The 27,375-nt window shown below is 50.4% G+C and overlaps 2 protein-coding genes across 3 annotated transcripts in view; one reads left to right on the top strand and one right to left on the bottom strand.

Moving 5' to 3' along the window:
- The window catches only part of POU2F1 (POU class 2 homeobox 1), a 189,874-nt gene extending 176,136 nt beyond the window's left edge, over window positions 1-13,738 (top strand). Inside the window, exon 16 of the mRNA XM_035010918.1 lies at window positions 2,205-13,738. Coding sequence (XP_034866809.1) covers window positions 2,205-2,515 — 311 coding nt within the window. The 3' untranslated portion in view covers window positions 2,516-13,738. The remainder of the gene's footprint in view (window positions 1-2,204) is intronic.
- A 3,117-nt stretch (window positions 13,739-16,855) lies between these two features.
- The window catches only part of CD247 (CD247 molecule), a 71,492-nt gene continuing 60,972 nt past the window's right edge, over window positions 16,856-27,375 (bottom strand). Inside the window, exons 2-8 of one of the 2 annotated variants that reach the window (XM_035010916.1) lie at window positions 24,125-24,228; window positions 23,115-23,171; window positions 22,548-22,628; window positions 21,160-21,195; window positions 20,298-20,354; window positions 19,268-19,309; window positions 16,856-18,062 (exon numbers count right to left, since the gene is read on the bottom strand). In XM_035010916.1, the coding sequence (XP_034866807.1) occupies window positions 17,997-18,062; window positions 19,268-19,309; window positions 20,298-20,354; window positions 21,160-21,195; window positions 22,548-22,628; window positions 23,115-23,171; window positions 24,125-24,228 (443 nt within the window). In that variant the 3' untranslated portion in view covers window positions 16,856-17,996. The remainder of the gene's footprint in view (window positions 18,063-19,267; window positions 19,310-20,297; window positions 20,355-21,159; window positions 21,196-22,547; window positions 22,629-23,114; window positions 23,172-24,124; window positions 24,229-27,375) is intronic. The other variant, XM_035010917.1, reaches the window with a different exon arrangement.

Raw genomic sequence — 27,375 nt, 5'->3', positions numbered from 1 at the left:
GATTCTGTTACTTTGCTAGAGTGGCTCACAGAACTCAGGGAAACACTTGCTTATGTTCACCAGTTTATTAAAGGATATGATGAAGGATACAAATCAACAGCCAGATGAAAAGATACATAGGATGAGGTCCCAAACAAAGCGATTTCTGTCCTTGTGGCGTTTGGGGCCTGGCTCAGTGGCAGGTAGAAGTATTCCGGTTCCCCAAGATTGGAAGCTCTCCACAAATGACCCAAAAGCTGTCCTCTTGGGTTTTTACAGAGGCTTCATGATATAGTCGTGATTGACTAAGTCATTGGCCCTTGGCTGACTCAAACTCCATCCCCTCTCCCATCCCATGAGGTTGGGGGTGGGACTGAAAATTCCAACCCTCTGATCACGTGGTTCGTTCTAGGGGTAACCAGTCCCTGCCCTTTGGGGGGGGGGTCCAAAAGTCACCTTCCCTGATATTAAGACACCCATTTCACTATTTTGGCTCTGAAGCGTTTTCAGGAACTGTGGATGTAGATCAAATCTATCTGATAAATATTAATTTGGTCACTCAGAAGACTGAATGACCAAATCCGTATTTCTTATAAATCATTATATGACAATTACCTTACTAAGCTATTAGCCAACCTCAATTAAGATGAGTGTTTCATGAATGATAATCTCTGTAGAGAATATGAGTTATAAATCTAATTCATGGTTAGGGCTGTAAACCTTTTGTGACACAAGGATTTCTTTTTGGCGTAAGACTTGTGATAAATCACTTTTTCTCTTGTGTGAGGATGTACCTCTGGGCTGTAGTGATCCTGCAGAGGCAGATGCCTTCCCAGGGCACAGCTGACCTTAGAACGAGTACTGTCTGGGAAGCCCTGTGACTGTTCTATGACAGGAGGCCTAGAATCTCAGAAAACGTCATGCTGCACCAAGTCTCGCTGATCTGTGCTCTTGTATGACCAGGTCCGAAGTCAGAGACCTTCCCTTCAGTCCCCCTCGCTTTCTTTATATATTATGTAAGAAATTAACCAAATTTTTAATGCCATTAGTAAACCCCTCAAATCTACATGTGAAAATGTGGTTATATGGGTGGGAGGAGCTTGGAGGGGTTGTCAGAGAACAGAAGATACTCAGTGAAAGTTCACCGATAGCTTCTGTGGAGCAGCGACAGACAGCGTCATGGAGAGACTCTCACTCCGAGAGCAAGTCCCAACCTTAGCAAGCCGCTCTGGGCCTCCTGCTCTCTTTCTCCTCCCCCCCGCCTCCTCCTCCTTCCCCTCCTCCCCTTCCTCCTCCCCTTCCCCCTCCCCTCCTTCCCCTTCCCCCTCCTCTCCTCCTCCTCTCCCTCCTCCCCTTCCTCCTCCTCCTCTTCCTCCCCCTCCTCCTCTCCCTCCTCCCCCTCCTCTCCCTCCTCCCCCCTCCCCCTACTTCTCTGTACAAGTAGTAGGAATCAAATGTGATGCCTCAGCAAGTGACACAGTAACCACACCTTACATTTTATTTGGTAATATATAATGATTTTAGAACTGAAGCCATTTTCAAAGCTGGTTTTCATCTTGTACATCTTTTTTAAGATTTTATTTATTTATTTGACAGAGAGAGACACAGCGAGAGAGGGAACACAAGCAGGGGGTGTGGGAGAGGGAGAAGCAGGCTTCCCGCTGAGCAGGGAGCCTGATGTGGGGCTCGATCCCAGGGCCCTAGGATCATGACCTAAGCCGAAGGCAGACGCCCAAGGACTGAGCCACTCAGGCGGCCCGTACATCCTACTTTTAAAAAGTGCTCAAATTTATGAATAATGCCAGTTAGTTGGCAAAAAGCTAACTGTATTTTAGTGCCCCAGTCACTGTACCTAGTTTGCCTTTTGAATGAACATGTAAAAGCAGCAAACTTCGTTAAAAACAAACTGATCGGACTTAGTAAATACTCCTGGGAGGATGAAGTCCTCTGGGAAGCTGAGGCCCCAGGACGCAGCGTGACCCCCCCACCTGTACTGCTTGTGCTCGTTAACTTCGTTAGAATACAGCTGTTCAGGCTCTTCCAAAATTATCAATACACTTCAGTTGGTGACAGGTGAGCGCTGGGATTAAGATAAGTCAGTTAAGGGCTGTACTTTTTCCACTTGGGTTGTAGGAAGACTCAGTACATTTGATGTGCTACTTGGCTTCTCTAGGTTGGTTTTAACATTCTCCTTTCTGCCTGTTTGTGGGGTGTTTTGTCTGTAGCTCTTGCCTCTGGTGGCTCTCTTCCAATAACGTCACTGGATGCAACTGGGAACCTGGTCTTTGCCAATGCAGGAGGAGCCCCCAACATCGTGACTGCCCCCCTGTTCCTGAACCCTCAGAACCTCTCTCTGCTCACCAGCAACCCAGTGAGCTTGGTCTCTGCCGCTGCGGCCTCCGCAGGGAACTCTGGACCTGTAGCCAGCCTTCACGCCACCTCCACCTCCGCTGAGTCCATCCAGAACTCTCTCTTCACAGTGGCCTCTGCCAGTGGGGCCGCCTCCACCACCACCACCGCCTCCAAGGCACAGTGAGCTGGGCTGCACGGGGCTGCCACTGGCCTTTTCCACTCGCGGCACGATCGGGCTGCCAGCCAGGCTGAGACTGAAAAATGTGATTGGCTTCCTCTTGCCATGTTTCAGCAGCAAGGGAAAGAAGGGAGAGAAGGAAAAGAACGCATACCAGGAAAAAAAAGAAGGATGGAGACAGGACAACATTTGCCTAATTTTGTAATAAAACACTGTCTTTTCAGGATTGCTTCATGGATTGGAGAACTTTCTAACCAAAAATTAAAAAAAAAAAAAAACAGAAACAAAAAGTCAAAAACAAACAAAAAAGAAGTGAAAGGACTACTTATCATTTCCAGCAGTCATGATGACAAGTTAAGGTGGGTTACCAATTCCAATATAGGAAGGGGATTTCTTGTTTGTCTAAATTTCTTTTTTCTTAAAAAAAAAAAAATCATTTTTATGGGTCTGTTGTACAGGCCATTAAGTCATAACAAGGTGTTTATAATCGTATCAATTGCGTTGGGGGTTCCTTTCTTAACTGGTACAATTTAGGCAGGCCTGTATTACTGTATCTCTATTATTATTGTTGTTGTTGTTATTGTTTTTTATATATATATATAGTTTGGACATGTTTATCTCTTGCTCCTGGATCCTATTTCAGTGAGCTCCCACACTGTGGGGAGGGAGGGTTTGGGGGTAAGGGGAGACTTACGTTCTTAACTGCGGGGAATGTTCTTGCTGGTTTCCTTATCCTTGATGACTCTTACAGAGGTGCTAGAAAATTATTTTCTTTTGCCACTTATGCAAGAGGCTTGGTGCAGAAGCTGAAGGCAGTGTGTGCAAACACTCCCATCCCACACACGCCCCCTCCCCCCATCAGGTGGTGCCTTTGGAGCACTTTTGTGTAGGAAGGAATTCCTGCTGAACTGTAGCTCTCACTCACCCCAGATCATTGAATGACCCTGAGGCCCAGACCCTGTGGTGCCCTGGTGCTGCCTCTGCAACTTCCCATGGGGACAGCCGTGCGCGCGGCAGGGCAGGATCTGGGCCCGAAGAGCAAAGACTACTGCAGACACCTGACTTGGTGGTTCTCCTGATTTCTTATCTCCTGAAAAATGCTCCTACTGTTGGTGTGTTTGTTTGTTTGTTTCCATTTTGTGGAAGTTTTTCATCCAGACTTCCTTTCATTTACTTGGCAAAGAGCGAATTGACTTACGGAAATTGGGAAACTCCGCCCTTCTTTTGTTTTCTGAAGGAACTCCACTAGACTATTGCCATCAATTCTGTACTCCCAAAGAGGTGTGATGAGAAGAGTCTGAGGCTACCACCTTTTCCTCTGGCCGCAGGCTTCCTTTTCACTGGACGGCGCGTAAACTCCTCTAACCCTGAGACGCTCCTTGCTTCCCTGACTGGAGAATGCACTTACTAGCTGGGCATGGGGTCTTGAGAACCTTTGAAGGACTTTGAGCAGGAACTTTGCACACACCTCAAGTGTCTCCTTGGTTTGTTAGTGATGCTCCAGCTAGGTAGGTCACAATGGCAATACCCGTCTCGCTATACAATGTAGAAAGTGATTAGCTTCTGGAATTGTTTTCAGGGTGTTTCTAGACTATGTAAATGAGCCCATGGAAAGGAAGAGTTTATGGAAGTCGATGAAGAGGAATGAGGCTAACTTGGAAATTCAGTTCCCCTTTCTGTCAGCATAGTATGATTACAATATCTGTACCAGAACATTTCCCAGAAGACTGGATCTCTGCAGTGTGGCTCATCTGAGCTCCCCTTCATCTTGGAGGTCAGGGTTCCCATTTGGTGTCTGTGGGTGCTTGCTTATGTCTCTGGAGGCCCAAGACTGCACTTGCCCCCCCCCCTTTCGAGCTGGGGTCTGAGAGAGGGTGTACACGTCATTTTCATTCTGATTGCTCTGCTTGTGTTCCGGAAGGGAGCTGGGAATCTGTATTTGTCTCTTCACAGTGTTGGGAAAGGCAGTGATACAGACACGGTGTGTATGTTTCTTTGTGATCATCTAAGTGGGAGACAGGCACCTTCATATTAAAAGGCCAGAAACATTTTTAGTCCCTTTGTTAGTTTTCTTTTGTTGCTTCTGTCTTCCTGTTTTATTTCACGTTGTATTTAATTATCAACCTAAATTTCCTCTTCTCACCGGTGACTTCACCTTCCCTAAAATCCCTCCAAAATCAGTGAACTGCAAGCAGGGAAACTAACAAATGTCCATCCACCTTTTTTATGTGTGGTGTGTTTTTTGTTGTTGTTGTTGTTGTTGTTGTTGTTGTTGTTGTTTTAACTAAGCTTGAACCAAAGTCAATTTTTAGCAAGCTGCTGTACTAATGGACTAGTTTATAACGTGCATTTCAGACACATTGAGGAGATAGATGCTACTGACAATTTCTTTTTTTCATTTGTCTTTATTAATTTTATATAAAAGTTGCTGCTTGTTTTAATCGTTTATGTTGGTAAATTGTAATATCCTCTGGGCAGACATTACCTTGATTTTAACTAGTTTATGTAGTTGGGTGTGTAAATAGAATGGTAGTGTCAGTTACGAGTTTCTCTCCTCTCCATATGGCTATTTCTCTAATGTAGTTTAATCTTTTATCCTGACTTGACATCTCTAACTTTAGTCTGTGCAAATGGTTTTAGGGCCATCAGTAATACTCTGGCTGCCCATTGGAACGAGTCCCTCCCCTGGGAGTAGTAAGTTAGGAGGAAGGATTCAGGGAGGGAAATGCTGAGACCCACCATCCTGGATTAGAGGTTATAGCATTAATTTCCCAAAATTGCTACCAAAGGAAGTGTGGAGTCCTCAGGGACTCAAACCCAGTGGATCAAAAGGAAGGGCAAGGAAAGGCTGTGCTTGTTCGTTTGTTTTCCTGTGTGGTTCAAAAGATGCTCCCTCTCCCAAATCAGATTCACCAACAGAATTCAATATTTTAAAAGATATTAAGCTTTAAATGTCAGTACGATGATCTTCTATTCCCTGCCCTGTCTGTATTCTCTAGTCAATCTGGGATAAGGGGATTCTGCCTTTTTGTGTGTGTGGATCACCTTATGAGGATAAACCTTAAACCAGCATAAAAATATGTGTTTAAAAGAAATAAATCCTTAGACAAAGGTAACTTTTAAAAATTTTTCTCATTTTTTTCTTATTTAAAGACAAACTGTAAAATGAAAGGTACATTTGTACATGTACATATGAAACACTAAAAGACTTTGTTGATGGGTGTTTAGTTTAAAATCACCTCCCCATCACCACCCCTAGATATTCTGCTGATCCTACTGCTTCATGACCCAACCTTTAGTCCTTTTTTACTTTATATTTTTTTATCATCTCAAGAAATGCTTGTTGAATTGAGTGAGTCTCCTAAGCTGAGGTCAGACTTAACTTTTAACCTCCTTATATGGGAGAGTCTAGAAAATGAGGGGGCCATTTGATCAAAAAGAGGTGTTTGGTAGAGTTTTCTGCGTTTCTAAGCGGATGGGCCAGATAGGTCATCATAACTCATTGTACATTCTTCTTTTTCCCCCCCTAATGATTATGCAAATTTTATTTCATCCCTGAATTTGGTGAATACATATTAAACCAAAGACTAATTCTGAATGCATTTATAGTGATACTATATTTGCCCATGGTAATGGGCCCTCCCTAGGGAGTGGTGAATGTAATTGAATTCTGCTTATCACAAGCAGTGCAGTTTGGTCATGAACTTTATTTATACCCTGTATGAATCTGAAGGACTGAGCAGAAAGACCTAGAAAAGGGCTTCTCATAGGAACAGTATTATTGTTCCTAATTTAAGAAATAAGTTGAGTGCTATATTAGTTTAAGTGTTTCTGAAATTATATAGGCAGCTTTTTAGAATTAAAAAAAAATGTTCATCTCCATTACCTGACACAGTACACACTTCCTTTTATTTATTTGATAAAGACCAGTACCATCCCAGTTTATTCAACTTATTACTCAAGAAATGGAACCAAAGGAATCCAACTTTCATTTTGTGTAGGACCATACCTATCTGTACTTCATGGTGGCATTATTAGAAATTAACAATCCTTTTTTTTGTTTTAAAGGGAAAATAAGGTTATAATTAAAAGATTTTTAGTGAGATTATCATGCCATTTCGTTCTATATAATTCATTCATTGTTGGGGGAAAAAAGCACAATTATACCTCTTTTTTATATTATTTTGTCCTCTCTCGTGTAAATGGGAAGGTGGGGGAAACCTAGTCTAGATTATCCAGAAGCACAGACATTGCTTGGCGCAATATTTAAGGTCAGCCCAATCTTTAACGTTACATTTTCTATTTAAATTGCTGGGGGGGAAAATAAATAAATAAATTGCTGGGAAAGCTGGGAAAGATACAAGAAATCATTGCAGATTTTTAAAGTTCTAACCCCTGAGAGTAAACATTGCAATTAGTGTATAACAAACACTTGGCTTACAGAAGAAACTCTTTGTAGTTCACAGTCTAAAGTTGTTCCCGTCCCTTGTCATCCTCACAAAACTTTCTTCGCCAAGAAAAAAAATAAACCCGTTGAGAGAGGAAGAAAAGGGAGGAGGGCTGGTGGGGAGAAGTCCCCAGCACCAGGGCTGGCGGCAACCTTGACGGTGAGGCGCACCCCTCGGCCTCCTGCTGGCAGTACACTTGGGGCTCAGACCCCTTAGGGGCAGCCCCCAGGTCAGTCCACAGCTTGGTAACCTCAGTTAAAGAAGAGCCGCAACGATTCAGTATGAGATTTTAGCCAAATACCTTCTCATTAAATGAGCATTTAAATCGATGAATTTAAAGTTTATTCCTCAAACCATGATTACTGATAGAGCTGAAAATGTTAAGAGACCATCAATGCTAACGGAGAAAATGACTAAAGTCCTGAAATTTAAAGTGATTCCAGTGGACAAGAATTGATGGATGACTTTGATCATAACCATTGTGAGTGCATGTGTGTGTGTGAGAGAGAGAAAAGCCTGTCATGTGTGACATTGTTCACGTAGTCATAGCCCTGGCCATTTTGAAGTCATTTTCCATCTTAAAACATATTTGACGACGACACTATAAAATGGTAAATCTTTCTTAGCATTTACCTTCATTTTTGAGAAGGAAAAAGAATCTTCTGCCATTCTTTAAGAAAAATAACTTAAGATCCGCTATTATGTAGTTTTGCATAATGGTGGACACAGTACAAATGTGAGCTTGAACAGGAATAGGATAACTAGACTGCTTTTATCATTAAGAGCTGATACTAATCCTGTTCTGCCTCATTCTTTTCTTAATCCAAAGAGATTAAATGGGACACCCCTGAGACTTCCAGGAAGATCTTTGAAAGGATTTCATTAGGAGGGCAGGGAAATACGTTTTTTCTCAGATTTGTCCAGTTTACACCCAGATTTCCATATGGTTTTTGAGCTGTGGCTTTCTTCTGATCGTCCTTATCCATGAAGCACTTAGTTCCTTGTTTTTGGCTTTTCTATTCTTGGCCTTTTCTAAAAGCAGTAACTTGGGTGACTCTTACTTTGATTCTGTGACCTGGAGCTCCTTTCCCTCTTCCTTCTCTTCCTTTTCCTTTTGAATGGTGATACCTTAATCTGTGAGGGTAATGCTGATGGGTAACAGCTAGCTTCTGGCACCTTCATAAAATACCTCAGTATAGCTTAGCATTGTTGCAGACCTGGTTTTAATCTAAAAACCAAATAAATAAAAAGAAGAAAACTTTATAAATAGTGGAAATAATCCTAGCTGTAGCATTTAGTTGAACTGATGTTTATTATGATTGATAAACATGATCGATGCTGTATGTATTTGGGATCCTGTTTATAGGTTACAATTTATAGGGTTAGGGAGGGTTGGGGTGGGGAGAGGAGAAGTTGATTATGTTAGAAGGAAAACGTTGCTCATGTGTGTTTGTTTTTCCTTATATCTGTCTTGCCAAAGGAAACTTAATTATCCCTGGGATGGGTTTGGGATTCATTGGCCTCTCTGTGGTTAGACCTGCGTTGCAGTGTGTGGTGGTGGCTTGCAGGTCGCACATGGGTTGTCCTGGAGGTTCAGGGTCCCCTAAGACATTTACATCCCTTCCTGTGGTCGCTCTTGCCCCCCAGACCCTGCCATCCTCTCCTAAGGATTCATTACCTCTCTATGTAGCAAGAGCTTAGGCAAAGGACGAATGTGTGGGTATCTGGGTGTGTGGTTGAGAGATAGAGGCAGAAGTGGACATGCGCCATTTAATTTGGAGAGGAAAGATGAGTTTGTGATGCATCTTAGTCGAGGGAAATTAAAGTAAAACAGGTTCTTTTTGTCACCCTCTGTCATGTTATTGAATGTTGTGCTAGTAGCCCAACATTTTAAAACCCTACTTCCTTTTTTCATACCAAGGCTAATTCTGTCTAGACCAAAAAATGCAAACAGAAGTAAAAGCAAACGAAGCAGTTGAAAGCCAACCTGCTTGCCTCACACGTGTGCTAAGGTGTGACCTTTAGGGATTGGTAGGTGGCTGAGATTGAGGAGAGTGTTGTTCTTGGTGGGAATGTGAATGAGAAATGATGCCAGCGTAGGAGAAATTGAAGAGCCCTTTCTGCCCAGACAGTCTTGGCTCCCCACGTTCAGATATAGACTATATCTCCAAAAAGGTTATTTTTAAATAAACCATCCATCTCACAGAACTTGAGTGGGATTTGGTTTGGATACCAAAGACACTGCTATGTCACTGTTTATTCTTAGGGTTTCAAAATAGGCAGAGAGAATAGGAGTTAAAGGCTGAAATTTGGAAAAAGCTGTACCTATGTCTCTTTTCTTTTTCCTCTCCTGTCCTTTCTCTCCTCCCTTACCCCCTTTTTGAAGGAAGTCTTGTTGGTTATCCTGGCTTTGGAAAAGAGATTGATTTAGTTTCACTCTGCTGGCTCTGTAAAGATGGATAGAGTTGCTCAGTGCAGCCGTGATGTTCTTAGAATTGCTGGCAAACTGGGGGGAGGGCAAAAGATGGGGGGTAGAATTTTTTTTCTTCATTTCCCTTTATCTAACACTTATAAATAGAACCAGTACAGTCTGTTTGAGTTCAGATGATACCTAGACGTGCTATCTCTGTTCTGTCACTTGTAAGGGATAAGCATTTTCAAGAGCAGGATTACATGGAAAACCAAAAGACTTTCCTTTACTCTCCCAGGGAGCTGTATCTTTCCAAAATGGTTTTATACATGAGTTCTAGGGAGTTCAGAAGTTTGTTGTCTTGGTGTACTATTGGTGGGACACAGAAAGATGGGTCATTTATTGCTCTCTTGATACTCTGTCAAGAAATGATCAGGTTGCAGAACTTCATGAAAGCTTTACTAATAATCTCATTGTTCTGACGTTATGTAAAAGTGGTATTAATCTTGTGTGACTTTCAAAGCGCTAGAGAGGTTTGTAAGTAGGTGATAGGGATAGTGAGGATAAGAGCACTCGACACAGACGTTACGGAAAACAAGGTGTGCGTGAGGGAACACCACCTGGAGTGTGGAAGTGAGCCTCCCCAGGCTGGGGAGGGAAGGTGTCCCTGCATCTGCCCGCTCTGCACAGGGCTTTGTCACCTGGCACCACTTTCTGGTTCAAACCCAGGACACTGTCAGCAAGTTCAGACCCCAGAAGTAATTTACTGTAAAAAAACATTGAGGTCTGCTGCAAAGTTCCCCCGTGTTTTCTCAGTTGACCGGCTCATCCTTGTTTTGAGTCAGCCTCAACCTTAGAAAGCAGCTCTTCGGGCTTCTTTCCTGACCTGGCAGCAGCGCTGAGCTCCAGCGTTAGACCCCGAGGGCCGCAGGCGGGCAGCCCGAGAGAGTGCTGCGCGAAAGCAGCACATCGCCACGCTTGTTTTCACACTGGACTCTCCTTCGAGTGACACAGTGAGAAAGGACAGAGCCCAGTAGGGGAAGGGCGCTTCCACCGAGCCCTCCCAGGCTCTTGGAGGCTGACGTGTAGGCGGTTCTGCCAGGAAAGGCCGGGCGGCAGGTGCGCGGGGTGCCGCGTTTCCGGTTCGGGCCTGCCCAGGTCTGCGGGAGGCGGCCCGGACTTCGCTAAGAGTTGAGTGGACTGATCCCCGCCTGGGTGTATTGGAAACCGCCAGCGTGGGGGGCGGGGGGCCGGGGGCGGCGGAAGGAGCAGAAGGCTCGGTGGTCATACTACAGGTTGGTTCTCTGCAGCGTCCGTGGCGGGCTGCCCCTGAGGCAAAGGCAGAGGCACGACGGACTTCTTCCAGCTCCTCGCCTCTGCCTGCGGGAGCGCATGTGCAGTACTCGGTCCCCGGGAGGGGGGTCTCCCTCTCCCAGGAAACAGAGGTCGCCTCCCGCACCGGCCCGTAGCTCCGGGCGCTTGCTCCCTGGCAGTGGCTGAGGCTAGGTGAGCAGGTGTGGCGCTGCGGCCCACCTCGAGTCCAGCAGCTGTCGTATACCTCATTTCAAACTCATGATTGAGTAACTTGCTTTAACTTTGCTAAACCCTACAGAGTTGCCAGGTCTGCCCTCCCTCCTCTAAGTAATGTTGAACTCTGGCCTATAGCATCACGGGACCTGTAGCCTAGGGTGGGACCTCCTCAAGCCTCTGAATGTCGCTGCTGAAAAGCTACTGCAAAGTGAGGGCAAATTGCAATCTTCTGTTTCTTGTCGTTGCAAGGGGTCTTCACAGGTCTCTTAACATCGGCTTTCCCCGCCACCCTGCCTTCAGGGGCTGGCCCTCTCTCCACGCCCCCACCCCGCGCCACAGGTCAGATTTCCCTGGTGAGGTGGAGGCCGTCCCCTTCCTCTCCGAGGCCTCAGGGTTCTGCTTATTTTCAGGACTTTGGGTGGAAGGGAAAAGACACCAAAGGCTCCTTTAAGCTGACTGCTGCATACACATTTCACTTTTTTTCCTTTGACATGACCAAAAAAAAAAAAAAAAAATCCAAATATTTAAGTTTTTATTATTAATATTATTATTATTTGACAATCTTGTATCCAGTGGGCTCTCTAGAAGCTGCATCCCCAGCCCTTTCACCTTTTCTTTGAATGTAGTTCCCAACCTTCAATTCCCACCCCCAATGTTGAAAGAAAGCTTTGCCAGGTCTTAATACTGCTGCTATAAGCCAGGGGAGGGTGGTTTCTTTGTTTTGTTTTGTTTTGTTTTTTAAATTTCCAGCCAAAACCAAAGATTCCTTGATGATTGTATAAACTCAAAACAAACAAAAAAACCAAAGAAAAGGGAAGTCTTCAGCATCAATCCAGTCTGTGGCGTCCTGGCATTTAGAGGAGTGAGGCTAGGGGTGGGGGTGGGGGCCTCTGACCCATGGTAAGGGCAGGGGGCTCTTTTTTCCATGTTTTGGGGTTCGCAGAGGTGCATCCTCAGTAGCTTTGGCTCTGGCCAACTTGTGAATGTGCCGTGGAACAAATTGGCATTTCAGATTTTCCAAAGCAGTAGACAAAACGCCGTCACCGTGCTGATCTACCGGACAGCAAACCACGGTCACCGCGGGGGCTTAGCACAGGGACTGGGGGGCTGGGGGCTGCCGCTGGACCCACAGAGTGGGGGGAAGTTGAAGACACTGGTGCAGGCCTGGCTGCTCTGCTGGGTGCTTGGACCTCTGGGGTCATGACAGTGAGTACACGCCAAGGTGCCCTTCTGAGCCTTTTCTCTTTTCCTTGACTGGAACTGCTTGGAAGTGGCTGTCCTGTTTGTGAGAAAACATGCAGAAGGGTTACCATGCTTTTCAGTTCTCCTTGCTGTAGTTCGTTTCCTTTGGCAGCACCACTGTGCAACTATGCATTGTATCTCACAACCTTTGTGCTAGGTAGATGCCTGTGACTTTTTAACTTGGGGGTGGGGGCGGGGGGGTTGCAAATGAAGGAACTTTTTACATGGATCTTTTTAATCTCAGTTGATTGGGGGAGGGGGGTATTTGGTTCTAGGGTCATACAAGCTCTATCCCAAAGCAAAATCCAAATGTTAATAATATTAGCCTGATGCAGATACCAAAGATGATTTCTTTCCTGCAGAACCTTAGACTTGTGTATTAAGTACGATTACCCAGCACTTGCATTAGTCTAACCTCAGTAATTCCAAAGCTTAGATGTATATTTTGGTATATTTCTGGGATATTAAAAAAAAAAAATGTCGTTTAACTTCTTGTTTGTTTCAGTGTAATGCTCTTAAAGTCATAGCATGAAAATAACTGAACTGTCCTATTCTTAGTAGTTTGAAATAATAGTATTTTTGTATGTTTTGGGTGTGTCTATGTATGTATTAACATAACAGTTTTCACTGCCTAGGTGTTCATAATAAAAAAGAAAATGAAAAAGTTCTGAGTGTACATAATATTCAGTAATAAACTTCCACCAGGTTCAATTTGGATTGCATATTTGCGGATTACTGTTCCCAACGAGGATTTTGTTTTGTTTTAAAGAGACAGTGATCTTGTTTTCCTAAAGACTTCTCTCTCTCTCTCTGTCTGTCTTTAAATATCTTAACTCCCCCTCCCCCTCTTTTTCTTTTCTTCCTTTTTTTTTTTTTTTTTTTTTAATATTGATTCAGGGGTGTTTTTCCACTGTTGTCAAGGGAGAGTCATAAGGGGTATTGGCCCCTTGGCCTCCCGAAACTTTTTGTTTTATGTACTTAAGTTTAAAATGTGAGTTTGAGTTCTCTTTTGTGGAAACTTAAGATGTGGTGTAAATGATTCTTTCCAAAATCGTCCAGCAGCTTTAACGAGGCAGTGACAGTTTCTGAGTAGTTGGTTGGGCGTCCTTTTACGTTTCTCCTTAGATCCCGGTGCAGTCTGGGTGGCTGCTGCATAGCCCGCCCCAGAGTGCCTGCTTAGCCATTTCCCCTCTGATAGGGGCGTTTTGTAAGAATCTGCTGATAACTTGGAGTTCGGGGGAACTTGTTATCTGGGCCCCTGGGAAACACACGTTTTCTTGATTTCAAAAACCCAAAACACAAGCAACTTTACATTTTGGGGAATTAGCTGATGTGCCTCCCAGAGGCCTGAGGGAGGCGGTGGGGAATATGAGTGGTGCTGTCTCTTTAAAAGTGCCCTTTATATGATTCCCCCTCCTGGGGCCTCCTGCAGGGGCTGTAGGCTTGGGAGAGATTGCGTAGGTGACAGTGAATCAGAATGAAATGGTAGATTTTGTGTAGATGCATTTGTCTGCTGTAATTTTTATATATATATTAAACTTACTGTAACTGTACAGTTCGTTTCTGTTGTAAAACATCATTAAACCATTTTCCAAGTGTTTTCACATTGTTGGGAGTTTCCTTGAAATTGTTGTGTTGGTGTTCTGGATGCTTCCCGCACAGAGGGTCACAGAAGCCTTCCAGTTTGTCTTTTCCAGCAGGAGCTCCCAGGAGCCCCAGGCCCCCTGAGCATCTTGGTTCCTAGCCCACGCCCACCCTGGGTCCTACTGTGCATTTCCTCCTGTGCCCCTGGGGGGCGCTGTGACCAGCACACCTCTCCCTCCCCAGACCCTCAGAGTTTAAGGGGGGCCCTGATTCAAGTAGCAGTAGTCTCCTTCACACCCCCTGGGCTTTGTGTGACCAAACACACGGGCCCTTGACTAGTCCTGCAAGAAAACTCCAGAGCTCCCACTTCACTTGTGTCTTTGACGGCAGACCTGGCATTGAACTTGACTTTTCCGCATTTACTGTTTACACTCTTGTGCCCCTCCAGCCTTCCCTGCCACATCCTGAACACCCACTCTCTGGGGTTCTCTGAAAGAGGCTAGTCCTGGACTTGGTGTCTGGTTCTCCTGTCGGAGAGCACACAGCTTGGCTTGGCTTAGCTCCCTCCGGCTTAGGCTAGTTCACATTTAGTGTCATAATGCAACCTGTTGTCTGAGCATTTGACTCTTAAAGTGAATTCTCCCAGAGAGCAAACCTGAGCTTGTTGAAGAGCTTTCGGAGGCACTCCTGTCTAACTGGACTGAACCTGGCCCTGTGTGCCCCGCGGAGGAGGAGACGGCTGTTGTCTCCAAGGCGCTGGCCGTCCCCTGCAGGGCCCAGGGTGGGAAGGCAATACCAGCTCTTCTGTCCCCTGCTCCTGCCTCCAAGAGCTCCTCCTCCATTACCATCCACCCCTTCTTGTATTTATAGCTTGCATGTAAGTTGGGGGCTTATTTTTAATAGAAATCCTCTGGTAGAGACAGTGGCACGCTCACTAGCATGGGAAAGACTTGAGAAAGCAAAACCCGTTTGTGAACCCTAAAGAACGGGGATAGAGTACTGAATTAGATCATTACCTTGCAGTCCTTTTCTAACCCGCTTCCTGTTGGCATCTGCCAAGCTGAATCACCTACGAGGTGATGTGAATAACGTCTGCTCTTATTGTTGCCTTTTCTCCCAAAACTAGGGCTTGAAGTTGTAGGACATAAATCTGTAGTTAGACCTCACCTCAGTCATAGGTTCACAGAAATATCCAGGGCCAGGCCACCAAAATGCACGAGTTATTCACGGACAGAACAAGATCTACAGCTAACGGCCATAACCGAACGCCCAGGCCCTGAGTCCCCTTTGGAGCTATCCTCTTAGCCGAATGGATCATCTGCCCTTTTTGTACCTGCCACACCTGGGCGTCAGTGACTATTCTGTTTGTAAACCAGGAGCCTTGAGTTCTATTCCAGGAAGAAGAAAAACTGATCAGAATTATCCACATTGACTTCAGTGACATCAAAGTCATGACAGTTTTGAAAGATACTTTGGAAGCTTCCATTTTAATTTACGTACACACATAAAATGTTTTGGTTCCTTAATGCAAGTGAAATGCCATACTTCCTTGGTCCTAAAACACATCTTCATATTTTAACCCTTACGAAACAGGGCTGCATCTTACAATGGGTGTTTATGTTAAGAGTGGTTTTTTGTTTGTTTGTTTTTGTACTTAAAAGTAAGTTGATAGCACATCTTCTACAATCAGTAACTTCCTGGGATGGAAGGAATACAGTTGTGCTTTGAAGGGAGGACTGCCAGACCCGAGGAAGGGCAGGGGCTGGGCGGCCCCAGGGCCGCCTCCCCTTGGCCCCTGCTTCGTTCCCCCAGCGTGTGCTCAGCCCTCGCCCAGCTGGCTGCTCTGTGTGGCTGTCTTGCCTGTGGTCCAGTAAGTGTCCTCACTCCCCCACCTAGGTCAGCTGCAGCGCCCACACCTCGTTGCTAGCTTTCCTCCCTGCCTCTTGATCAGATTCTTGACGGAACTGGGTCCAACTCCTATTTGCAAGCCAGCCATACGGGTCACGCGGCCTGTGGGTAACTCAGCGGACCTTGACTCGGTCTGAGGTATGAGGCTCACTCACTTTGACTAACAGATGAACCCAACCTCAGGTTTTAAAAAGCCCAGTGAGTAGAAGCCAAAGGAGTAGCAACCCAAAAGGGGCCGTCTGTTGTCTTGGAATCAAGGCAGCTAAAGCCACTCACTGTCATTTTCCCATTCCATTGCCTGGTGACCAGGCCGCCCAATTAGGGCCGGCAGGCGTCAGAGGCCTACCTCGCACGAAACCTGCCCCGCTTCCCAGGCCCTTGCTGGACTGTCTGCACCCCTTCCCTGGCGGCTCCCCCTCCTGCCTGCCGCCTTGTGGGTCGTGATGCGACCTGCGGTGCTTTTTCCGTGGTGCGGCCCGAATCCAACGGCAAAATTTTAAGTCCTGAACGCTGTGGTGGCTCTTCTCTGCCCTCCCTGGTAGCTTGCAAAATGCTGGGCACAGAAACAGGTAGGTGCAGGGTAAATATTTGTTGAATGGCACTGCATTCCCCCGACGGGGCCCGGTTTCAAACCGAACGCCTTCTCCTCATGAGGTGCTACATGTACGCCTCGCAGAGATTCCAGTCACTCCTGCTGGAATCCCAAACGCCCCAAGTCGGCCCCATATTAATTGGGAGCTTGACGAGTTGGGGCCTCTTTTACGGCCACCACATTTACAGACACCCTGACCTAAAGAGACCTCTGTCATGCTCCAGCCCTCCCCAAACCCTGCAGCCCGAGGGTTTGTGCCGTCGCAACTCCCGGACACCCTGTCAGCTGCCAGGGGCTGCTCCGTGGGCCCCCTCTGCCGCGTGCCCGTCCTCCCCAAGCTGGCCACGGGGCTGGGAGCCCTGCACTCCGGCTGCTTCCCCGGGCCCTCCCCGCAGGTCCCGCCCAGGCCTGGCCCAGCCTGACGCCCGCTCGGCCCCGAGGCCCGGCCGCCAGCCCGGACGGCAGCACTCCCGGCCCTGGATGCACCTGGGCCCACCTGCCTGGCCCAAGGAACCATCGTGGCCTCTGGGAGTCAGCGGTTTCGGCCCATGGCAAGGGCACCAGATGGGTCGCCCCAGACCGAATCACCATTACCTGCCGGACTGCCGAAATAAAGTTCACAGTAAAGGCTGCTTCACCAAAGCGTTTATTATGCAGAAGAGTAAGTAAGGCTTTAGCAAACCAGTATAAATTAAAACCAAGCGGGGCAGAGAGGGTCACACATGACACCTTACAGTAGAGCACTGTTCCTGGAAGCCGGCCGAGGCGACCCCGCCACAGCCCTCGGGTGTCTGCAGGTCTGTGAGGGGCCGTGCCTCCTGGGGAGGCCTTCCCAGGGACGCTGTCTTTCACTCGGAGTGTGAGGTGAGCAAGTGCCTGGAAAGAGTGTGCTCTCGCCCCCTTCCCTCGCCCCCACTGTTCGCACTCTGCCACGGCCCTTACTACGTGCTTGAGGCCGGCCTGTTCACAACTCGCGTCCCTGGTGAGAGTGAGCTCCGTGAGGACAAGCACAGGCTTGTTCGTCGTCCGCTCCCCAGAGCGCCCAGCCCACGAACGCTAAGTTCTGTGAAGGAGGGCCCCTTCCTGTCTGCCCCGCACCCCGCCCTGTGCTCTAGCTGAGCCTCCATCACCGCTCGCCTGCTCCCCTGCTTCAGCCACCCGGGCCGGGGCTGTCACAGACCTGCACGGCTCTCCCCACCCCCACCCGCCCAGACCTTGCACGGGGAGGCACAACAGCCCCTTTGCCCCAGTGACAAGTGACCTTGAAATGAGGGCGCAGGTTGACAACAGAAGCCAAATTTACAGCAGGAGCAAAGACACTGAAATACTGACGGAACAGTGAAGACTAGTGGGATATGTGCTAACATTTGGGATTTCTCTGGGGACTTGACAAAACACGGACAGAACATGGCTGTGAGAGGAGGATGTACCCATCTCCCAGGTAAGAGCCCGGGGCCTCCAGGAGAGGGGCCCGTCCACAGTCTCCGAGGAACCACAAGACCCCCAGAAGCCCCGAGAACGGGTGGCACTCACAAAGCACTCCTTGAGGTCAGGGCCATAACCCTGGCGGAGCACCCTCCCCTCCAGAGCCCAGGGATGATGGTTTGGAGTTGGATATGACCAAATGTTAAAATGCAAAGCATCCAATTCATAAGAGGGAATACTTTGGTGGTGGAGAAATAGGAGTGAACTGGGTTATAAATGCTTTATCCTGAGTCTTTAACAATCTGGGCAGGTCTGGCCTGTGAAATGGTTGGTGAAAACCTGGGGCTGTTAGCGAGGAGGCAGGGTCTGCATGTGGAGGGCATCGTAGGTGTCCTTGGTGGCAGTGCTGAGCCCCTGGGAAAGCAAATCAGAAAAGAAAAGTGGGTCAGGAACTCCGTGTGAGCCTACCCAGAGGTGAACAAGTGGAACGAGCCCCTCACGCCATGGGTGCGGGCCTGGACCCAAGAGGGCTGCAGGAGAGATGCACTCTCTGCCCTGCCGCAGACGGCCCTGGAGCAATTCCTTTCCAGCTAAATTCTCCCTACATACTGAGCCCTACTGTACATGGGCCTAGAAGGCCTTCTGGTTGGACCCAAGAGGAAGGGGAGCACCCTCATCCCTGAACACTGAGCTGGGATCAGGTTTGCTCCAGAGAGTTTGCTGTCCCTGATACCTGGGCCTCCAGGAAGCCAGGACTTGTCACAGGGAGACGGTGGCTCCCTGACCTCAGCCCTCCTTCCCCAGCCTCCTTCCCACGTCACCCTACTACAGTTGTGTTCTTTGTCGGGGAGCAGACAAGCTGGTCTCAGTCCCACTGGAATATCTCTCCCTGGTCCAGAAGGCAGATCAAAGCAGCCACACACAGGAACATTCTGGGGGCCCTTTTGACATTCTGAACTCGGGCAAGCTGGGCAGCCTGACACGTTGGAGTCAGTCAAGCAAGCTGTGAAGAGCCCAGGGGAGCCAGAAGTAGCCAAATAAGAACCCGCTGGGGATTATATTTTAGAGAAGTAGGCTGGGTATCCTTGGTTTGCATAATTTTTCACACTTATTTGCATACACCAGGCACCTGACTATAACAACATATCCTTTTTAAAGTTACTGTTTCTCTTGATTTTTTTGCCCTTCAATTTTCCCACCCATCCACCCATCTTATTAGGTCTGCGGATACAAGGCTGAGCAAGGCTTCTTGCAAGGGCCCCGAGCTGTGGAGGAAGAGGCAGAAAATTGCTTGTGTGGTGTCCTTTGCCTACATCAGCCCTCTGGGCAGTGGCTGCTTATCTGTGGCCAGTGCCTGGGGGCTCCCATGGTCTCCTGGTTGGAGCCAAGTCACTGTGCTTGGATGGCTGAATCCCAGGCATGCCCCAAGGCCTTCCTGGCAGAGGTGGCACTGGGACCTGATTTGAGGCCTGGGGTTTTGGCCCTGCCCAGCTGATGGCAAGAGCTGGGTGCCACCAAGCAAGCAAAATGGGCGAGTCTAGACTTGCTCCTGATTAGCTGGCACCACGCAGGGAGGGAAGGCCCTCAGCACAGACCAGAGGCACTGCCTCAGCTCTCACCTGGTAAAGGCCATCGTGCCCCTTCCCTCGCCGACGCTGGTTCTGTGGGAAGGAGACAAAGGGGCAGAGAGTCAGACATTCAGCAGCGGCTCCTGCTCAAGGCCCCTACTCTCGGGGACCCCAGAGAGTCGGAGGTGACCGTCTCCCAGCCCGCACCCTCACCCCTGGGAAAGAAGGGTCCTCAGGCCACTGGTTAGACCTCACTCCGCAGAGAAGGTGAGGACTGGCTTCGATGAGGCCCAGGATTGCTCTGCCCCACTCATATGCTCAGAGACCCCAGAGTTCTAGAATCCGGGCCGCATGGGAGCTGGCCATGTTGCCTGCCGCTTGGAATAAATGGGCCTCCCTGTCGCTCCTGGACTTCCCAGCTACTCCTCAATGCTCACCGGGAATGGCAACCACATAGTGGTAGCAGCTCTGGCTACAGAGTCCACGCACATCTGGGCTCCCCTATTTACTAGCTAAGCGACCTTGGGCAAGTCACTTCACCTCCTGTGCCTTGCAGGGCACACATTTCTCACTGGGTTATTGTGGGGATGACGTGAGACCACCTACCCAGTAAAGCACGGACCAGGCCTGCTTTGGGGACACGTGACCTACGCAGCCCCTGCCCAGGAGGGGTCAATGCTCTGCTCTCACCATTTGGAAATTCTTAATCTTTTAGAAACAAGGGGCCCTGCATTTCCATTTTGCCCCAGAGTCCTAACACAGCATGGCACACAGTAAGCACTTAGTAATTACTGATGGTGACAGATTTGACTTGGTTTTTACAAAGCTTAGTGCATCTTAGAATCTAGACTTGGTTCCTGAAAGAACATCACCTTTCCTCACTGTCTTAGGTGCTGTCAAGTGGGAAAGAGCGGGTTACCCTTTGCCCCTGGCAGCTACCACAGGGCCTTCTGTCAGTGATACAAGGAATGGCTGCAAATGGACGGGACGGAGGCCTATAGAGCGGGCACATCTAGAAGGTGAGGAGGGCCTCCCTGGGAGCATCCCCACCCTGACCCAATCCTTGGGAATCAGCACTCACCTCGCCTTTTATCCCAATCTCACTGTAGGCCTCTGCCATCTTGTCTTTCTGCAGCGCCTGGAAAAGCAGAGGGCATGGGACACGGAGTTTACTAACTAATGCAGAAAACAGTGGGCTTCCACACAAGAGGAAGCCTCTCGACTTCCTAGCTGGCAGGGAGCTCCCACAGTCAAAGCTCCAGTCCTTATTTCACAGAAGCATCTCTGCCCACAACCAGCTCCAGCCTTACCCTTCTCCTCCTCAGCCCTTTGGAACATTCTCTGAGCTGCCAGCCCTGTGCACTGAGCTGAGAAGCTCAAGTTAGGTTGGAAGATAAAATGTGGAATTCTAGCCAAAGCACATGAATGTGGACAATGCAAGGGCTCACCCAGAGTCCCCAGAACCACATATTTGAGCAACTTGTCTCTTTATAGGGCCAACACCACGGGCTGTGGATCGGCCAATTGCAGGAAGGAAGAAGAGGTGGCTCTCCTCACAGGAGGTTACCACCTGCAACGGTCCCCTTCAGGGCAGCCCAGATCAACAGTCTGAAAACCACAATCAGATCCGCACCCAGGTGGTGAGGCTGACCTCCCAGGGGCTTGCCACCCAACTCTCGCCCAGCCTGACCTTGCTGTCCCCCAGCGCCATCTACAGGGAACGCCAACAGCGGACCCGGGGACCGAGGAGGGGGAAGGCAAGCGAAGGGGCTGTCCTCGGAACAGCCAGCCAGCAGCCCGCCGCTGCAGGCAGCAAGCCCATGAGCCAAGTGGTGCAGGAAGGTGAAGGTCAAGTCAGGCAAAGATCGGGGCACGGAGCAATGCCTTCACCCCAAGCCCAGCTCCAGCTTCCCAAGGGACCACGTGCCCCCTCCCGTACTCACGTTGTACACGACTTCCGGAGGATTCCTCTTCCTCTGCTGGGAAAGACGAGGGGCAGGTGAGAGGTGGAGAAACAGGGCTCCAGGCCAGGAGGGTTGTAGCATCCTCCCCGCCGCCCCCCTCCTCCCACCCTGGGCCACCCGTCTGTGCACCGCCCCCCGCCCTCACAGCTCTACTGCGGCTCCTACTCCTTAGTGCACACGGGCACACTCCCTGGCACACTGGTCTCACCCCCGCAGGGCCTCCTCAGCCCAGCCTTGCCCGGGGCAGGCCTCGGAGTAGCCGGTCCGTGTCCCCTGGCAGATACAGTGCCACACGTAAAGCTTACCAATGGCATTTCTGGCTGAAAATGAAAGGTACCGAGTACCTGCACTTAGAGCAGGGCCAGCCACTGCCCAGCAGGCCCTAGTGACCCCTCCGTCCCCACCCCTCTTCACCCCTCCTAGTCCAAGTAAGAAGAGGAGAGCAGAGCTGAGGCTGGAGGGCGGGGGGCCAAGGAAACATGCCCAGCACAGGGCTCAGTGTGGAGGGGGGCTGCGGGGCAGGTGTGCCCAGAAACATCAAGGGCCACTGGGCACTGTCAGGCAGCTCTGCCCTAAAACCAGGGCAGCCAGCCTGGGCCTTTGGGCTGGACCCTGCCCTTTTTTTTTTTTTTTAAGATTTTGCTTATTTATTTGAGAAAGATGGAAAGAGCACGAGCGGGGTGAGGGGGGGGAGCAGAGGGAGAGGGACAAGCAGACTCCCTGCTGATTGGGAGCCCAAAGAGGGGCTCCATCCCGGTACCCCGAGATCATGACCTGAACCAAAGTCAGACGCTTAACTGCCTGAGCCAGCCAGGTGCCCCTGAACCCTGTTTATGAGAGGACCCTGCCCTGGCCTCCTCCAGCCTCCTCTCCCCCCAGGCTGTGGAGTTGACAGCCAAGAGAACAGAGCCACTAGGAGCCCGGAGCCGGACCGTGATCCAAGGGGTACCTGGGCCCCGGAATTCCTTGTCCAAGGGACTTGGGCCCTTCCTGTGTGGACCTCTTCACCAGATATGTCCTTTTGGGGAGCAGACAGCCCCACTGCATGTGCATCTCAGGGTGGCCAAGCAGTTTAAGGGGAGGTGGGTAGAGCTTGGTCGCGAGGGCCAGAGTGCCACATTCATGTGTGGGAGGTCCCTTGCGATGCAGAATGGAGCCCAGGGGGAAGGAAGAGAAGGGGATGGAAGCAATGGGGGCTCCGACTGTCCTCAGGCCCCAGGTCCCTTGCGTGTCAGGACAGAGTGTGCTGGTGGAGTGCGCGTGAGCTGGCTCTGAGGAGCTGTCTCCTGGCTGTCCTGCTGAGCACACCCACACTCACACCCACACTCACCCACACTCACACACACAGGCAGAGACAGATACCCTACCTGTTTTCCTCCCATCTCAGGGTCCAGGCCTCGTCTCTTATCCAAAACCTCATACTCCTCTCTTCCTCTTAGATTGAGCTCCTAAAACAGGACAGCGTCAGAGAGGGCTGGGAGGACAGGAAGACTGGGCCAGCTGGACTGGGAGCCCCCTCTGGGTGGTGACTCTCAAGGAAAGGAGCAGGGACTGGGGTTAGAGTGAAAACTGGTCCATGTTGGTAGAGCATCCCAGAGAACATGCATTACCATGACTGTGTGTGTGTGTGTGTGTGTGTGTAAATAGATCCGGCCCAAGTCCCATTGCACAGGCAGAGTGAAATCTCTTCCCTGCTGCCCTGCAGGCCGACTGACCCCCCCTCCCACCCGCAGCGGGGCCCCTGCCAAGTGCGGGCTGGAGGGGCTCACCGGCCAGGGCACGCTCGCAGCGCCCCCGCGCGGCCGGGACAATCACGGGCCCCGTGTGCGCGCCAGAAAACGAAGCCCTGGGGACGTTCGACAACGGGCGGCGGGGTGCGTGCAGCCGGGACCCTGCCGCCGGCCCCTCGGCGGGCTGCGGGAGGGCAGACTTACGTTGTAGAGCTGGTTGGGGCCCTGCCGGTCCTGCGGGGCGGCCGCGCTCCTGCCGAACTGGAAGAGAGGGTGGCGCGGTTAGAGCCCCGCTCCCCCGCCTGTGCGCTGGGCCCGTGCGGCCCCCCCGCGCCGGCCCCCCACCCCGGGCGGCCACTCCGAGGGGCACGGTGGCTGCGCAAGGTCCCAGCTCCTGTCGTGACCTCGTGCGTCACTGCGTCGCACTAGCTTAGTGTCCTGGAGGACCTGCCCGAGGCGCACACAGCCTCGCTCTTGGCGCTCTTCTCTCCGCCGGAGCCGAGAGAAACGGCAGGATCTTACAGGTGCACAGCATTGGAAACCACCTGAGAGATCATCTAGGACAGCTCTGTTCAAACTTTTAAAAAGGAAATCAGTAAATAAGACAGTTTCACAAATGAAATCTTTTGCCTAAGTCTACCATCCAAAAGAGCAATAGGTGGGAGGACTGAAGTGATAACAAGGAGGGAGCCTCCTTCCACCCTCTGCTGGCACTGCGGCCCCCCCCCGGCCCCAGCCCTTGCAAGAAATCCAGACTCCGTGAGGCACCAGCTGAAAACCCATGCTCTGGGCCCACCCTCACGTGCACTGATAGGGACCCTGAAGTTTCCGGAGACAGGCTGGTTCCATCTCAGTCAGCAGCGGGACAGCAGAGCCTGGGAAGACACCACAGGTCCCCCACCTCCCGCTCTTAGTTGCCTGAAGCTTAAGCTCCTTTCCGGCCAGCAGTAGCCCTGCCCTGGGATGCTGTGATGTTGGCTCATCTGTATGGCTCCTCCGGAGGACACCCAGCATCACACTCTCCCTCCCACTCTGCAGGGCTCCGTCAGACACCACCCCGCCGCCCAAGGTGCGTGCTTGGTTGGCCCCTGCTCTGCCAGGGACACCAGGCTCCAGGCACCACCCATGCTTGAGACTTTCCAAGACTAAGGCCCTTCTGAACATCCACCAAGTAGGGGAGCCCGTGCCTTCTCCCCAAGGCCCATGGCACCCACCTTTGCTCTCAGGTACAGGGCAGTGAAAATGATGCAATAGATGAGGAGGATCCCGTCCAGCAGGTAGCACAGTTTGGGATCCAGCAGGCCAAAGCTCTGTGCCCCTGTGCCAAGAGATGAGACCAATCAGCCAGGCGCAGGGTGACAGATCATGTCCCCACCATCCCAGGGTGGCCGCATGACTGGTCCAGGAAATCATGACAAGGGGGGCTGGATCCATTCCCCACACCCCATCTGACCACAACTTCCCTCCCATACCCTTGGACCAGTTCTGGGAAAAACCTGCCCTCCCCCAACAGCCTGACATGACACTTGGTGGGGCCACAGATCCTAGGAAGACCGGAAGGAAGCAGAAACTAGGTGGGAAGGTGAAGCTGTCCAGTGGACGCAGGACTGCTGCCTCAGGCCCACTGAGCCCAGCTGTGTGTGAACTCCCATATGAACCACGCATTCTGGAAGTCTCTGTAATAAAATACCTGTGTCTGGATGAATGGCACCACCTGAATTAGGGCATGTAGCTCCCTAAGGCCTCCTCGCAGGGAGAGAATAGGATTGAGGTTTGAATGAGATCAGTAATTGGGACTGTGAGAATTTGGGTTAACTCTCTCTTCCTGACTCCCAGTTTCCGCAGTGCCAGGCGCTGAGCAGAGTCTCCCACTCAGGGCAGCGGGGCGTGGGGCTGGGCTTCCCTCCCCGGGGCCCCAAGGGGTCTCATGAGCAATAAATAGACAAAGGTACAGTTGGTAAGTCCCCTCCCAGCTGGAAACTGGCAACCTCCCTGCTCACCGGTCCCAGCTCCGTGGCCTCAGCTTCATCTGTCCTTGTCCCCCTCTCTCCCCTTCCCCCCCACACTTACAATTCCCGGGACACACCTTGCTCTTCCAGACTCTGCCTCTGTGCCTTTGCATGCACTGTTCCCTCTACATATTCTCTCCCTGCAACCCTGCCATCTGGTAAAGTCTGATGCATCCTACAAAATGTAGCTCAGAACTCTGTCTAGCCTGTTCCACCCCAAATTGCAGGTGAACCCCTAGTCCTCACGCCATATTACCCCTTGTCAAACTAGCAATGCACATTTAGCCGGCACTGGCATTTTCGTACAACGGGATTGGGGAAGGAGGTATGGTAAATATTCTGGTTAAATAAAAACATTTTTATATGAAAGCTCACTGCACTGCGAGTGAGAAGACACGGATATTAGACTGTACTCCCCACTAGGTATGTGTGCAGCAACTCAGCCTGCATAACGGGCCTAGCACCTGCCTCCACCCCTGCGCAGGAATGCTGCGCCGCCCACAGTGCTTCTCCCAAGGCCAGAGTGCCCCCTGGTGGCCACCTGCAGCCCTCTATGGGGCTGTGGGAGTGGATGCCACGCGCTTGCGCTTTGTCTTAACCGTACCAGTGGGTTGACCTGGGGCAGGGTATTCACCCTCTTTCAGCTGCCTCTTCCATTCAACAGGGTGAGAACTAACATTTCTTCGGTGTTTACTATGTGCCAGACACCCCTTTAATGCAATAACTTATCCGATCCTCCCAACAGCCCCGCATAGAAACAGAGAACTTCAGCTTAGCCAGCAGCAAGCAAGAGGTTACCCCAGGACGGTGCCAGGCAGTGAGCCCCCCCTCGCTTCACTCTCCTGCCCTGGGCCCGGCTCTGCCCACCCTTGGCCAGGAGCAGCGTTTGGGCGCCTCCCCCGCGCTATGGGAGCAGGTGATTCCAAGCTATCCTGGGGTTCCGACTCTAACACCCCTGAATCCCAATCTCAAACCTTTGACTCCCACCCTGATTCAGGACCCCTTAGGGCCGGGGCGGCTGATCTCTTTGTAAGCTTCCCACAGGCCCTGCTCAGAAACTGCTGATGACCCTGTCACTTGGGGTCCACTGCAAACTCCTCATCAAGCTGGGCTCCAGCCCGACCCACCAGCCCAGGCCCAGCTCCCCCATGCCTTCCCGGCACCTCCTCTCCCGCTCCTCCTTGAGCGCCCGGAACTTTCCTACCCACCTTGCGCTCGCTCCTCTCCCAGCCTGCCATTGCTAGCACATTCCCTCCACTCAGCAGGAGACTCCTATCCCCCCACCTTCGCCCCTGGGGATTCAATGGCTGATTTGCCCCCCACAAAGCACCCCCGACACATAATTCATCAGGTTCTCAGAGTCCCCTCCTCCTAGGCTGTAAGCTTTAGAGACCAATGGCTGCATTTTTTTGCCTTTTCCCTTCACCTTCAACGGCAGGGCACAGGGGTGCAGGGGAGACGTTCATTAGATATTGTGTGGTTTTCAGGGAGGATGCTGGGGCCAAAGTTGGCCTGCACTGACCACAGGTAAGGGTCTGAAGCCCTCTAGGAGGTAAGCCATCCCCCAGCAAAGGCCACCAACGCTGGGGTGATTTTTTTCTTTTAGGACTGGAGAGGAGGTGTCAGCAGCGATTTATTGGGGTGATTGAGATTCAGGAAAGGGGCTGGGAGAAAATCGCTCAGCTGCCTGTCACATAAAATGAGGACAGAAAAATTACTGGACAGTAAATTTAGAACAAATGAGAAGAAATATTTCTTCCCGTTGTGCAGAGCCAGCACGTGGGGGAGGGGAATTGGTCGCCTCCCCCAGAGATAAGTAACAGGGACAGGTTTTCTTTCTTTCTTTTTAAAGAGCAGCATGAGTTTATGGCCCATGACAAGTATGCTGTGTGTGGTTTGGCCAAGGAGAGGATATTAACCGCAACACGTTTCCCGGGGTAGGGATCCTCCCTCCACCTGGTCCAGCTGGGCTTGTGCTGGGAGCGAGGGGCCTGAGGAAGGCGGTGATAACACGGAAAGTTCCACAAGGGGACCCAGGGCCTAATTCAATTAGGTAACTGATTAACTATTTCTTGGGCATCTGCTCAATGCCAGGGAAGGCTGAAATAGAAGGAGCCCTGGATCGGGTGTCAGGTGGATTCTAGTCCTTCCCTTGCCACTAAGTAGCTGTGTGGTCTTGGACAAGTCACCTCACCTCTCTGGGCCTGTTTCTTCATCTGTAAAATGGTTGGTAATCAGATCTACTTTAAGGATGTAGTGAGAATAAAGTGAAAAAAATGTATTGGTAGACGTTTTTGTAAATTTCTTCCATAAGAACAGCGATGTCGAACAGGCGTGTAAGGTCTTCTGAGTCCCTGCCCTCGTGGGGCTAAGGCCATAGCTTACACTGGGTCCAGAGGCTTCCTTCGAACAGCAGATACTTTTCCAGGATGCCAACTCAAAGGCATGAGGCAGAG

The sequence above is a fragment of the Mirounga leonina genome, unplaced genomic scaffold, assembly GCF_011800145.1.
Source record: "Mirounga leonina isolate KUSES-001 unplaced genomic scaffold, KU_Mleo_1.0 Mir_154, whole genome shotgun sequence".
Classification (NCBI taxonomy): domain Eukaryota; kingdom Metazoa; phylum Chordata; class Mammalia; order Carnivora; family Phocidae; genus Mirounga; species Mirounga leonina.
This window is presented reverse-complemented; position numbering and strand designations above follow the sequence as displayed.